Below are 13,792 nucleotides of genomic sequence, written 5' to 3'. Positions count from 1 at the left end.
GGCACCAAGCAGAGCATCCAACAGCCCCAGAATGAGCTCTGCTTCCTTTTGCAGCTCTATTAAACACGTCCCCAAAACCATTCCATTCCCTTCTTGCTGAGCCTCACAGCCCCACACAGCCTTGTCCTGACTGCTCTGATGTTCTGATATTCTGATGTACAGCACCTTCCAGGGCAGCCTGGCAGCACTTTCTGACTTTGCTGCCCTGGCACCTGCACAGAGCCATGGAAATACTGAGATGGGTCCCACAGGGGCCATCCAGTCCAACTCCTGGCTCTGCACAGATAGCCCAACAATCCCGCCCTGTGCCTGAGAGCGTTGCCCAAACACTCCTGGAGCTCTGGCAGCCTTGGGCCCGTTCCCTGAGGAATATGTCCAGTGCCCAACCACCCTCTGGGGGAAGAAGAACCTCTTCCTGATGTCCACCCTTCACATTCTTGGTTCTTTCCCCATCCAGGTCCCGCTGACCCCACGGTGTCCCTTCCCTGCCCAGTTCTGCCGTGCTCTGCTCTCTGCAGCCCCTCACTCACAGCCCGAGCTCCCTCACAGCCCCAACGTCCCAGCCATGAGGGCACCAGGACACTCAGCACAAGACCCAGAGCTTCCCCATCCTCTGGGGCTCAGCTGGCACAGCACTGCAAGGCCTTTGAGAGAGAGTTTTAAGGGAAAATCTGCCCTTTATTGAGCTAAATATGATGGTAGAGCGGACACAAAGCCAACAGCAGCACAATGCTTGTGGCTGTGATAGAGTTAATTTCCTTCCCAGTGGCTGGTACGGGGCTGTGTTTTGGATTTGTTGTGAACACAGGGTTGAGAATATAGTGATGCTTTTGTTATTGCTGAGCTTGCACAGAGCCAAGGCCTTTCCTGCCTCTTACAGGCCCAAGCTGGGGAGGGGCCTGGGGGTGCCTGAGAGATTGGAGGAGACACAGCCAGGATATTCCAGACCATCTGACATCACTCAGGACATAAACGGGGAGGAGGAAAAAATGGGAGACTTTTGCAGTGATGGCATTTGTCTTCCCATGTTACCATTTTATGAGATGGGGTCCTGTTCTCCTTTGTTTTCCCTATTAAACTTTCTTTCAACCCAGGAGTTCTCCAGTTTTTACCCTTCTGATTCTCTCTGATTCCGCTCGCGGGCGAGCAAGTGAGTGGCTACGTGGTGCTCGGCAGCCAGCTGGGGTTAAAACACGACAACGACTTGTTGTTGTTTAAATCAAAACGAATTAATTTTACGAAAACCCAGCCCGCCCCGCGCCCCAAGATGGCTGCCGGGAGCCCTCAGGGGCGGTGCTGAGGCGGCGCCAAGATGGCGGCGCCCCGGACTGCGGCTCCCGGCGGGCTGTGGGGACGGACCTGCCCCGCCCGGCCCGGCACCGCCAGCGGCAGCGGGGGATCTGCTTCGTTTGTGTGCTTGGTTTACCCTTTCTTTGTCTTCTTCTTTGTTTGTTTTGTTTTAATATTAAAAAAAAATAAAAAAAAAATCGGAATTTTTAACAGCTTTAGGTTCAGTGTTTGCTTGGAAACCAGTGCTGGCACTTGGTATGCCCCTGTATCCCTCTGAACACCTCACAAAATTAAATGTGCTTTTTCCAGGTACCTCTGCAGCAAGGTGGCCCCCGGGATTTTTTTTTTTTTTTTAAGTCCAATCCCACTGACTTTTAAGCTATTCTGTGATTTGAGCAGTGGACGGTAAAATCACATAGGACCTCAGTCTGGAGCAGGTTTAAGGCGTAGGGGTGAAGCACTGCGTTATCAGTGTTTCCAAACCTTGAGAAATGACATGGCAGCCCCATAAACCACTTTAATCACAGTCATGTGCCCTTCTCCTCGCCCTCCTGCGTGGAATTGGCTGGTGGAGGGCAGCAGAGGCTCCTCAGGGGTTTGGGGTGAAAGCCCCAGGAGCCGAGTGAGGCTCAGCGCTGGTGGGCACAGGGGGAGCGCAGGACCCCCACCAGATTTCCTGGGGACAAGATGCATCTTTGGGGACCCCCACCAGATTTCTTGGGGACAAGATGCATCTTTGGGACCCCCACCAGATTTCTTGGGGACAAGATGCATCTTTGGGACCCCCACCAGATTTCTTGGGGACAAGATGCATCTTTGGGACCCCCACCAGATTTCTTGGGGACAAGATGAATCTTTGGGACCCCCACCAGATTTCTTGGGGACAAGATGCATCTTTGGGACCCCCACCAGATTTCTTGGGGACAAGATGCATCTTTGGGACCCCCGCCAGGTTTCTTGGGGACAAGATACACCATTAATAATTTTCCTCAGCTGGCTGCAGCCCCGTGGTCCAGCTCACACTGCTGCTGTCTGTTCCAACCTGCTGGCTGTGTTTCATGGCTCCTTCAGGGCTCCCTTCCCTCAGTCATGCCATCCTGCCTTCAGAGCTGTTTCACCTCGTGGTCATGCACACCACGAGGCTGGATGTGCCACAGCCTCTCTGACTCACAGGAACAAGTTTTGGGGTGTAGTTTGAAGATACAAGGGAGGGCAATGGAGTGGGAAGGACTGTGTTAGCCCTGTTTGACCCAGCACATGTAGGAACTTGTGGAATGGAGGCTGATATAAGGCTGTGCGTGCTGCTCTTTGGGACAACGGCTGCTTGTTACCCTTAGGTGTGCATTTTGAACCGTTCCTGCGGCTGCTCTCACAGCCTCTTCATAATTTCTATGATTGAGAGAAGGACAAGTGGTTTTCCAGTAGGCTCACCAGCCCCCTTCCTGCCACAGGCTCAGGCAGGCTTGGATTCAGAGCTAGGGAAGCAAACACCAAACAAGATTCTTTTTCCTTTCGACTTCAACTGCAGGAAGATAATTTTTCTAATCAACACTGTTGCATGACTCAGAGCCACATTTAGAAAAGAACATCAAGAAACATGTCACCCTCTGTAGCCCTTCAACCAGGTACCTGCCCTTCTTCCCTTCCCTGCTTCACGAACTGGAGAGAAACACCTGGAGAATTCAGTGATGATAATCCTGTCAGTCCCACAGCCTCTGGTTTTCATTAGCTTGGGAAACAGTGAGCAACCAAGAGAGAAAGAAGAGCACTCTGAACTATTTCTTTTTTTTTGGTTTGTTTCAGGCAGGCAGGAAGGTGCTTTACAGGCTGTAAGAGTTCCTTTGTTTTTCCTTTTCTTTCTGAGGGATTGTTTGGGCTGAGCAAAGCTTGGCAAGGTTGGTGTGTAAATATGAGAGGATACCAGAAGGAAATGAAGTTGGATTGTTGGAGAGTGTGCTCATTCCTTTGGCAGCAGGCTGCATGGGAAGCTTGTCACAGCAGGCATCTGAACAGACTGGGGGTGGTCAGACCTGTGGCCTGAAGTCTGGCAGGTCTCAACATTTTCTCTGCTGTCAGTCCCTACTCCTTTTTTTGTAGCCCAGCAGTTAGCTGAGACCCACAACATGGCCCATTTCACTAGCTGGAGAAAACAGGCACTTTATATCCCCCAGTTTCTCCTGCAGCTCCTTCTCTGCTCCAAACTTTGGTCGTAGAAGATCTCCTTCCTCTCTTTCACACTGGTTGAGCTCTAACTCCTCATATACAGAGCTGCATGTACCAAGGCTAGAAGCAATTCAAAGCAGAAGAAAGAAGCTGTTGTCAACCCTTTACCAAATTCCTTCATTTTACTAACATGAGTATCTCCTAACAAAATTTACTCTCCTGTATCTCCTCCTAAAATTTACTCTCTTGTAAATTTTCTGCGGTAGAAACGATGTAATATGGTGTATCAGTAGAAAAGGTGGCACTAGACTGAACATCAAACTTGTCTCTTCCTGACATTTCCTTTTAATTGACAAGATGTGTAAACCCTCACATCTCAGTGAATTTTTTGCTCTGTGGGTTCTCCCTCCACCTTTCTCAGTGTGTGTGCCAGTACCAGCCTGAAATACATTCTCATTAAGTATCCCTTACTGACCACGGATGAACACTGGGCTGAGTGTGATGAAAATAGTAAATCTGCTTTTCCTGTGCCTTGATCCAAGCGAAATCGACCTCTTTTCTTTAATAATCCCAGTTACCTGCGTTTCCCAGCAGGATCCTGGAACACCTGAGATAATGAATTTTACACTGTTTTGAACAGGATGGCAGAATTCACTCGATACCTGAAATGCACACCTGCTTGGGAAGCCTGTCTCACTGCCAGCATTACAAGAACAGGGTACAGCAGAAGAAAGCAAATGCCACCCTGAATCCATGCTGATATTTCTGGCTAATACAGAGTGGAGAGGATCATAGAAAAGCAAGAATCAGCTGCCTCTACCAGAAGATTTTGGCTGCCCTGCTTTTCTCTGGACTGGTCCTCATCGGTGAGACCTTTCAGCTGCAGAGGCAGGATTTGCATTTAGAGCACGGGACTGTCCCTGAGGGCCATGTCCTCCTTGTTTTTACTGTTCCAGCCCATTGCTGGGCCCCAGCCAATGCTTCAAGCCCTGCCTTGCCGTTAGATGGCAATGCAGATCCACAGATCCTCCCTCTTCCTCGAGCCTCTGGAAAATGATGGTGCTGCAGCTGGAATGGCTCATAGAGCCCCAAATCTTCTATTTCCGCCCATCTCACTTCTGGAGACTGAGGCACCTGAATTTGTTTTGCCTGAAAGAGAAGGAGCTGGCTGCCTGGGATGGCAGCTCCTCTGAGTCCTCAGTGGCACAGGCCTTCTCTCTCTCTCTCTCCATCCAGGCCCTCCTTTGTGTGCAGAGGTTTGGGGTTTTTTTTGCTCTTCCATCACTTAACTCATTTGTCTTCTGTTTTGCTGTTTCCACGACCATTTTGTTGTCTTGCTTGTTTCTCAGCTTATAGCCAACCCTCTTGGGTGGGTGAGTCATGGGCTGCCTGAGGCCAAAGCCCAAGGATACAGACTTCTTCTGAGGGTCATGAATCTCCCATCTGGGAAGTTATAAAGAAGTGAGAAATAGCTACCACCACAAAATGCTTTCCTCCATATCAATTTTTCAGCTTTCCCATTGTCTGCACTTGACTGGTTCATTTAACATGTGCATTACCAGGGTTTTTTTCCTTCACATTGCCTTTTCCACCAGAAAATGTCACCAACTCACATCCAACTTTTGCTCAGAAAACTTGCAGGTTCATTTGTGTTCCAAACCCAGGCAGGTTTTCTCCTTCAAAACTAAATATAAATAGCTTTTTGCTTTTTTTTTTTTTTTTTTCTGGAGCCTGTTTGAAGTTCAATTCCATGCCAAACAGTCCACCAGCTCCCAGAAGTGCAATTTTTTTGCTGGGCAGCTGGCCAGAGCAGTTGTGGGGTCTTTTGGAATCTGATTTGGGTACTTGCAGCAGGATCTGCTTTACTTGGTGACTTCAGCTGTGTTACTGGCAGAAATCCTCATTTGTAGCAGAAAGAATGACAGCACCATCATTTAAAAAAAAATCTATTATACTGGTGGAGCAGATGGAGAGCTCCTGACCATGGCTTAGAACAGGGCAGGAAGATGTGGACACTTTCCCCCATGCCAGGCAAGGATGGGAGGCTGGGGCTCTGCTTGACAGTCATCCCTCACACATTAAAGTGAGCACCTTCCAGCTTCTCTGGATTTAAAATGCCTAAACAAAGAGGATTTTGTCTTAATCCCCAGGAGAAGTGCTCCTCTATCACAGAAAGGCTCTTTTTTCCTGGTGCACAAGAAGTTACTAGTGTTCCTAAGCCCTCTTGCAGATGTGAGCAGTGTGCTGCAGATAAGTTGTATCAGGAGAAAGCCTTATCACTTGGGCTTACATATTTTGTCCTTATCCGTTGGACTCTTAAAAAGCTGTTGCATTTAATTACTCATTTCTCAAAGCATTTATTAATCATTTATTATCTCTCTGTTCATTTGCTGGAGATGTAACTTGACATATCAAGTGAGCCCAGTCATTTCATAACCAAGCACATCTCAGGAGGAGAGAAGCACTGAGTGATAGGAAAGGCCTTACTCATCCTGGCACGTGGTGGTACAGCTCTAGCTGGGGCCTCTGGTGCTTCAGAAATAGAAATATTTCTGCCTTAAGCTGCCCCATCACCTGAGGTATCTGAAGCACTGAATAATTAGGTGACAGCTGCATATTGGACTGAAGATTATAACCTTGTTTTAGCACTGTTAAGCCTGCACAGCCATTCACTCCATGAATGAAGCTTTCCTGGCCTCCTGTTCTCCAGCACCTGGTTTGGGTGTCAGAGCTCACAGTGCTGCAGCCTTCCCTCTGCACCTTTGGTTAGTGGAGCAGGAGAACAGTGTTTGGGTTGAGAAGGTGCCCACCAGCTGAGCTGAGTCTTTTGGGAATTTGGCAAAAAGCCCCTCTTTAGTACCCTTTAGTACCCCTTTAGTGTTGTGGAAGTGCAGGTAGAGTCTGGTCAGCCTGGGCAGGGTGGTCACCTCCCGTGCTTCATCCCTTGCTCTCTCTCTGCCTCCAAACACAAAGTGTCCCCAAAGAGACATCAGAGGAGGATCCTTAGTGTTCAGCACTGCTGAGCACAAGGCCTGGGATCAGAGGGCTTCAGGGAACAGCAAAGGGTCTGCCTTGGCATGACAGCACTGGCTGAGTGATTTCCTCAAAGACTTACAGGTTCTGCCAGGGCAATCAGATTTCTCTCAAACGTTTCAGTTTCCCTGTGATTGCTACCAGAAAATAAAGAAACCTTTATTTCCCTATTGAAACCTTGATTTCCTTATCAAAACCTTTATTTTCTTATTGAGCAGCATCCCACTTCTCTATTGCCCTTTTCAAGGAGAGCAGCACAGCAAGCAGCAAAACAGCCACTGTCAAACAACCAACCCCACCAAAAACCCACCTGCCTGGGGAATGAATGTCTCTATTCTGTCATTATGAGAAGAAGTTGTAAGGCCCAAGATCATCTCAACCATCATGAGACATCTTAACAAAGCACCTAATTCAGGCAGGTGTTTCTCTTTTGCTCTAGTCAATGGGGTAAGGAAGCTCTGAGAACACAAGAGGAGATATTTTATAAATGCTGTTGCTTTATTTCTTCTGTCCATAAAAAAAAATCACAGCCCACCTGGGTTTTAAATTGCTTTTCAGGCTTTCCTAATGAATGTGTCTGAATATTTGCATGTCTTTTGTTTGCCCTCAATATGGGGAAAAGCTTAAGTCAACAAGTTTTTATTTGATTTGTAAATAATGCCAGAGTGACACTTTATTACAGATTCCCAGAACTCCATGTCTTATCCTCCAGATATGACATACCAGAGACATCACCAGAGACAGGCTGCCAGGTGCAGGGTAGGGGACAGAAATTAAAATAATTTTAAGGAAAGACCACATAGAACTTTACCCTATACCTCTGTTTGGCCTACAAACCATCAGGAGCTGGTGAAATAATTGCTTTGGACAGATAATAAAACATCCTCAAGCAAAACTTAGGTATTTAATATACTGCTCAAGTCAATTTCCCTTATTTCTGCTGTCCTTTTGCTTTTAATAGTGGTTTAATGAAAAATCCAGAATTAATTGAAACTGGCATTAGGCATTCACGTGTTCCGTGAGGATTTCATTGCTTCAATATTTCATAAGCTGACTTCACTACTGTGCTTCTCCTTATGCTGCTTTCATAGGCCAGCATATCATCCCTTTTCACAAAATGAAGGGTCCCAATGTGGGCAGATGGGGGTACATGAGGAAAGTTTGCTACCACATCACAGGCCAAGAAATAAAAATAATAGCTGCTTTCTTCCTGCCACCATCCCCCCTTTTTCTAGAATGATTTGCATCTGAGCCTTGATGGGAAAGAGCTGTCCTAAAAATAAACAGGATCTGTCTGAAAGGTGTCTGAGGGAGGTATTTGGCAACTGTCAGGCTGTCACGTCTGCTGAAGGATGGAGCTGATGGACTCGCTGACACCAGACAGGCTCTGCTGAAGTGAGAATGCCTTATGCTCCCCTTGGCACTCACTGGGCACATTCTGTTGGCCAGAGCCATCAGAGCACGGTGAGTCTGGGGCCTGTGCCAGGTCTGGCTGCTGTCAATGAGAGGCTGCCCTTGGATGGCTCTGAGAACTGGATCAGACCCTTGCTTTACCCCTGAGACTCTGCCTTTACACCAGGGATGAAGTTTGGCTCCCTCAGTGGATGTCACCCCAATGGGGAAGGAATCACCAGGCCCTGGGCTTGAGGGGTTCTGCAGGTGTCTGAAAATGAGACCCCTCACTGAGGTACCTGGATATGGGGACCAGAACCTGACCTTTTGCCTTTTCTTGGCTTTAACAGCTTTATCCCTCAGTTTCTCCATCTCCAACAGGGGTAGTGATGTTCTGTCTTCAAGGTTATTGGCATATTTGTAAATCCAGGCATCCTTAAATGCTCCCAAAGCATGACAGGGCTAAACGCAGTTCCTGTTTCCCACAAGGTGCTTAATGAACATGTGTTACACCATCCTGCAGTCATGAGGTGAGCAAACACAAACACCAAGGCATGACATGACTCATCTCACGCCTTTGCAGCAGCTCAGTGGCAGAGCAAGGACCCAGGAATCCCAGACCCCACCAAAACAATCATACCTTTGGAGTGACCCAAGCTGGAAAGAAATGCTGCAATGGAAGCTTCAGTTCTTCTCAGCTGCACAGGGAAATTTCCACTGCCCGTGGTTGTGGTGCAAGTGAGGATATTTGCTGCTGTTCTGCTGCTGGGGAGGGAAAAGGGAGGTGTGGAGGTAAGGTGGAAACCTCCTTGTTCCCCCATGGGAGAGTGGACACTTCTCTCATTCTCAATGGGAGCTGACTGCTGCCTTATCTGAAAATCAGTCTGTTTTGTTATCTGCTGGGCAAGAGAGCAGCTCCTTTTTAGTGAAGAGCAGACCCTGAACTCAACAGTCTTGCAGTACTTTGGTCTGAAAATACTGGTCTATGTTGAGAAGAATGGCCGAGGGAATTAAAGCCTGTAATATGGGCTGCAGAAAAGTTACCTACAAGATAAGAGGGTGACTTGATCTTTTTGAGAAAAAGAGCAAAAAAGGCTTCCTTATCTTCATAGTGTTTGCTCTGAAGTATCATCTTGTGACTGCCAGAGTCTGCCTTGCAGTATCAGTCAATTACAGCCCGTGGCTGACATCAGCTCCTTCCTTTCAGAGGTGCCATTTGTATTTCCCAAAGTGTGGCTGGTTCCTCTGGGCACTTCAAGGCCTCTGTGCCACCTGTTTGTGGTGCTGACCCCACTGACGCTGCCCAGGACACCCAGCCCTGCAATTAGCAGTCTGAGAGGAAGAGGAAATCAAGACAATGAACCATCGGGGAGCTCATGTGAGTCAGTGTCAGATGTAGGGGGGGTATGATGAGGAGTGGATGAGTCCTACCCCTTCTGGAGGGTCCCAGATTGTTTGTGAGCAGTGACAGTGCAGATCTCCTGGGGGAATCTGCACTGCAACGATGAGAGCTGTTCACACAGCCAGGCTCTGGCTCGTCAGGGTGCTGTGGCTCTCCTCTGTGAGGAATTTGTCACTATGCAGCTGTACTTCTCTTCATTAAAGTGGCCATGTTAAATAGCTGTGAGGTTGCTAAATGCCTACTTTGCTAACTGATCTTCTCCCCAGCTGGCAGCTTTTTAGAGCAGGAGACATGAGGTTGCTAAACCCATTCATTTCTCACATGCACCCACGTTTCTAATGTCTGTGGGGTTCTGGCTTTAAAAGTCCTCTGCCAGCCATTGGAATGAAGAGCACTTCGTGAAAACACTGTAATTATTCTGGGATTTAGGGGTGTGTGGAAATGATTCACGGAGACGTTTCCCAGCCAGCAGGCTCATGGAGCCAGGTGAGCTCTTCCCTGGAATGTGAAGCATGCAGCGTGGCAACTGGGAGGAACAGGTTTGGCAGGACGTTTGAGGCTGTTTGCAGCAGCCAGCCTCTTCAGAGCCACGTCCCTGCCTCGCTGCTGTCCCAGCTGGATGCTCTGCCCTGCCACAGTGGCCCTGCTGAGCCGGAGAGGATGGACACGCTGCGCAGGAGCCTGTCCCGATGGAAGAGGTACCACATCAAGGTGCACCTGGCTGACGAGGACCTGATGATGCCCCTGACGGTGCGGCCCAGGGACACCGTGATGGACCTGCGGGCTCTCCTGGTGCGGGAGGGCATCACCTCCTGGAAGAAGACATTTTATTACAACTCCAGGCAGCTCGAGGAGCATGAGACCCTCAAAGAAGCCAATATCCAGAATGGTTCTGTCCTCCTCCTTGTCAGCAATAAAAGGTAGGCAGGGAGCTCGTCTGCCCTGGGGGTGGTGCAGAGGAAGGGGAACGCTCGGCGTGTCGCAGCCTCTTGGGACACTTTCTTGTCAGGGTTTGTGGAAGGCAGACCAGGAACTCAGATGCTGCCATTTGCAGCAGGATTGAGGCCCCAGGCTCTTCAAATCCAGACATGTGCTGTGAAATAAGCAGCTCAGAGGAGGTTGCTGCTGCCTGTCCTGTCTCTGGTCAGGTCTCGTTTTCCTGGATATGCGGCCAAGCACAGAGAGAGAAACATGACAAGAAAAAGGGCAGGGGAGGTTGTGGGACATGGGAGAGAGTTCTGGGAACCTCTCTCTTGTCCTGTTGTGCCCGTGTCTCCCTGCTTCTTTGTGCAGGTATTTGGGGGTGGCACAGTCCTTGTGACAGGAGAGGTGCAGACAGCTTACAGCGGAGCAGGCAGTGTGGACAGGGACAGCAAGAGGCTGCAGCTGCCCAAAATGTGTCTGAATCACACAGAAAGTACAGTGAGACTGGAGACTCCCAGGAGAGCCAGGGCATGGGAGATCAATCACGGCAAGCACTGTGCTCTGGTGGGGATGAAAGCTGAGATAATGGACCTTGGACTCACTGGCCCACAGGACAGCTTTGATTCAGTGTGGTGAATTTATGCCCACCTGCCCTGTCTTTCCTAATGCCGGGTTGTTGCTGCCAGCATGATTAATTCTGTGAAGCATTTTGGGGATACTGGCTAGAAGAGGTATGTTGTGGGTATGTGGTGCCTAATTCATCTCTCTAAATCCTGAGCCCTCTGAGTTATGTGTCTATGCTGATCAGAGTTTCCTCTGCAGAAAACTCTGCACTAAAGACTTCAGTTCCTGATTATATCCCACATACTGGAATGGTCCTATTTTCCAGTCCAGAGGCAGCTTGAAATCTCACACAAAGAAGATTTAATAAAGCATTTCCTTTCAGAGCTCAGCCAGACACAGGAGATTTCACATCACTCAGCTAACTGCAAACCCCAAGTCACCCACGGCCCTTTTCTCCAACATCTCATTTCAGTTCTCTGATTAACTTGGCTCAGCTCCTCCTTTTCACCTGGTTTTTAATGGCAGAAGCACTTCTATTTGTTGTTGTTTCCAGTATTTATTTTCCTACTTTTTGCAGTCTTAATTTTTGAAAGTAAAAAAGGATTTGGAGGGTCTGAGTTGATGGAGTGCACATACTGATGCTTGTTTGGTAGATGCCTGGTTCCCATAAAAAGGAAACCTTTCCATAAGGTGCTGTGCACCTTCCCACATGCTGCAGCAATGCAAAACTCACCAGGAGATCCTGCCCTGGTGTGCTGAGTTCAGAGGGCCCAGCTGCAGTCACTGGCCATTTTTGAAAATCTAGAGCCTGTTGCTCAAAGTCCCAGCTCAATTTTTGTGAGTACATTAAAAACAAAGTGGTAGTTCTAATATTTTTCTCCATGGATTTCCTGCTAACCTTCCTGGTTCCTAAACTAGCACCTTTGGCCAATCTCCTATTGCTTTTTCCAGGCCTGGGTGCAATGTGGGGAGTGCCCAGTCTCTACCTGAAGTCGTGTCTCCTTGAGTTTTTTTTTTTGACATAAAGGATTATTGGGTTGTGCCAACCTCACCCACTCCCAGAGGCATTTTTGTAAATGCCCAGATACTGGGGACACGTTTCTCTAAAGGTTCATAAAGAGGTGACTGAGCTATGGTGGGATAGTTCCCTGAGATTTTTCTGAGATGTGGAGCCAGGCAGCCCTGGGCTGAGGGCAGGTTGTGACTCAGCACAGAGAGGTTTAGAGGATTTTAGATGCCTGTCTCTCGCTGCCACTGGGACTTAGGAAATACAGAGTGGGAAAAGGCTGCATTGTAACTGAGATTACAGGACCAATTTGGGTCTTAAGATCACTCGGGCAGATCTTTAGGTGTTATAAATCCATGCTGCACCAGGAGTGTCTTTGGAAATACATTGGTGTGTATCAGCTGGGCAATAACCAGTGAATAACCATGGGGATTATAACAAGAGTAGCCCTGTCCTGCTGGGACTGTCTAGGAGCCACAGGAGCAGAGAGGAGAGTGAAAACATGGTGCTGCATTTAGCCAGCAGTCCTGAGGATTTAAGAGTTGGTTTTAGTGTTTCAGCAGCTCAGTGAATTATGGATCCCTGCCCAGCTACTTCTTCAGTTCTCCCTGAAAATCTTGATGTCTCCTCCTTCCTTTTGTGTACCGAGGTACCAGCCAAACAGAGCACTATTAATTCCAAAAGTGGAGTTGCTGTGATTGCCAAGGTCTGCAGCTCAGTGTCGTGCCTATAAATATTAATGGTCACTCTGCATGCTGTGTGTTCCTGCAATGGGCTCACGGGACAGTTTGCTTTGAACCTGAGAAAACATGAAAATGACCCTGTTTTTCATCCTCCCCTCCCCGCCTAATGCCTTTGTAGATAATTGGCATTTAGCAAAGGCCAAGTCAGCAATTCCACTTCTTGCTCGTACTTTCTGGGGTTTGTAACTTAGTCATAAAAATTCACTTAAGGCGGCAGCTTGGCAGGAAAGGGATCAGCATACCAGCTAATGCTGAAAATTTATTTAGACCTTAATGTTTAAAAGTTCGAGCAAGCCGTTCTGGAGATCAGTCAACATGACCTCTCGCCCTGGGAAAACACATGGGCTGGCCAGAACTGCAAATATCACATCCACCTAGGATGCAATTCCCCTTTGTGCAGAGCCTGTTAATCACATTACTGCTGTGCTGACTGAAATTGCAATCCAGTTGCAGTAGAGGCTGAGAAAAGAACTCGCTCAAAACCAGTTCCTGCCCTACAGAGTGACATATTACAGTAACATGGTTTGCCAGTGGGTAAAACAAGCAAAGCAACAGTTGAAATGGGAATGAACAAGCAGAGAAATGCCCCAGCTCAGTGGCCACGGGCCAGCATGTGGTGTTGAAGCCATCAGTGCCTAACAGGAGACCAGCAGTGGGTCTTGGCATGAGCAGAAGCACCCAGCGTGGCTGCAGAAGCATCCACGGGCACGCAATGGGCTGTCCCAAACGCCCAAGGCATGCTCAGTGCTGGCACTGTGGGCCACACCACGGCAGAACCCGTCTGGCAGGCTCTGGAGGCAGGGCCAGGGAGCTGCTCAGCTGGTCTGGTGGTGATGTGGGAGCTCTGAAGCTGGCATGACTCTTCCTGGGTTTTGTCTCCTTGGAGCTCCTTGCTGGCTGTGTTGGAGCACCACCGAACAGGAGGTGGATGCAGTGGTCTGGTCAGAGAGAGAGAAAGCCAGATAAGTTTTCCCATGAATCAACCTGGGAGACCTTAGGGAGATGGAGAGAAAGAATTCTAGACAATCTGGTGTTTTGTAATAAGCTGTTTTGCCCATAAGGCTGTTTACAAATGGTGTCTCGTTAATTAGCCAGTCATGTGAAATGTGCTGGATGTTAAATGACCAGTCAGGTCCACCTGTATGGGACCAGGGAATAAAAGAAGCAGTTTCAGTAAAGCTGGGGCTTTTGGCCTCTCAGCCTTCTGGCCCAGAGTGTGTGATTGGTGACACAGTCTGACCTGGGCTGGGTAGTGGGCACGTGGAATCAGCTGCT

At 48.5% G+C, this 13,792-nt stretch overlaps 1 protein-coding gene across 1 annotated transcript; it reads left to right on the top strand.

Annotated features, from left to right (window-relative positions):
• The first annotated feature begins 9,833 nt into the window (after positions 1-9,833).
• TINCR (TINCR ubiquitin domain containing) lies at positions 9,834-10,204 on the top strand. The gene has a single exon (XM_071451833.1). It carries the CDS (start codon positions 9,941-9,943, stop codon positions 10,202-10,204), a length of 264 nt encoding a protein of 87 aa, XP_071307934.1. The 5' UTR covers positions 9,834-9,940.
• Positions 10,205-13,792: the final 3,588 nt, after the last annotated feature.

This window comes from Agelaius tricolor, unplaced genomic scaffold (genome assembly GCF_023055355.1).
Source record: "Agelaius tricolor isolate 1412-34295 unplaced genomic scaffold, bAgeTri1.0.p SCAF_33, whole genome shotgun sequence".
Classification (NCBI taxonomy): Eukaryota; Metazoa; Chordata; class Aves; order Passeriformes; family Icteridae; genus Agelaius; species Agelaius tricolor.
Note: the sequence above shows the minus strand (reverse complement) of the source record. Positions and strands in the feature narration are given on the sequence as shown.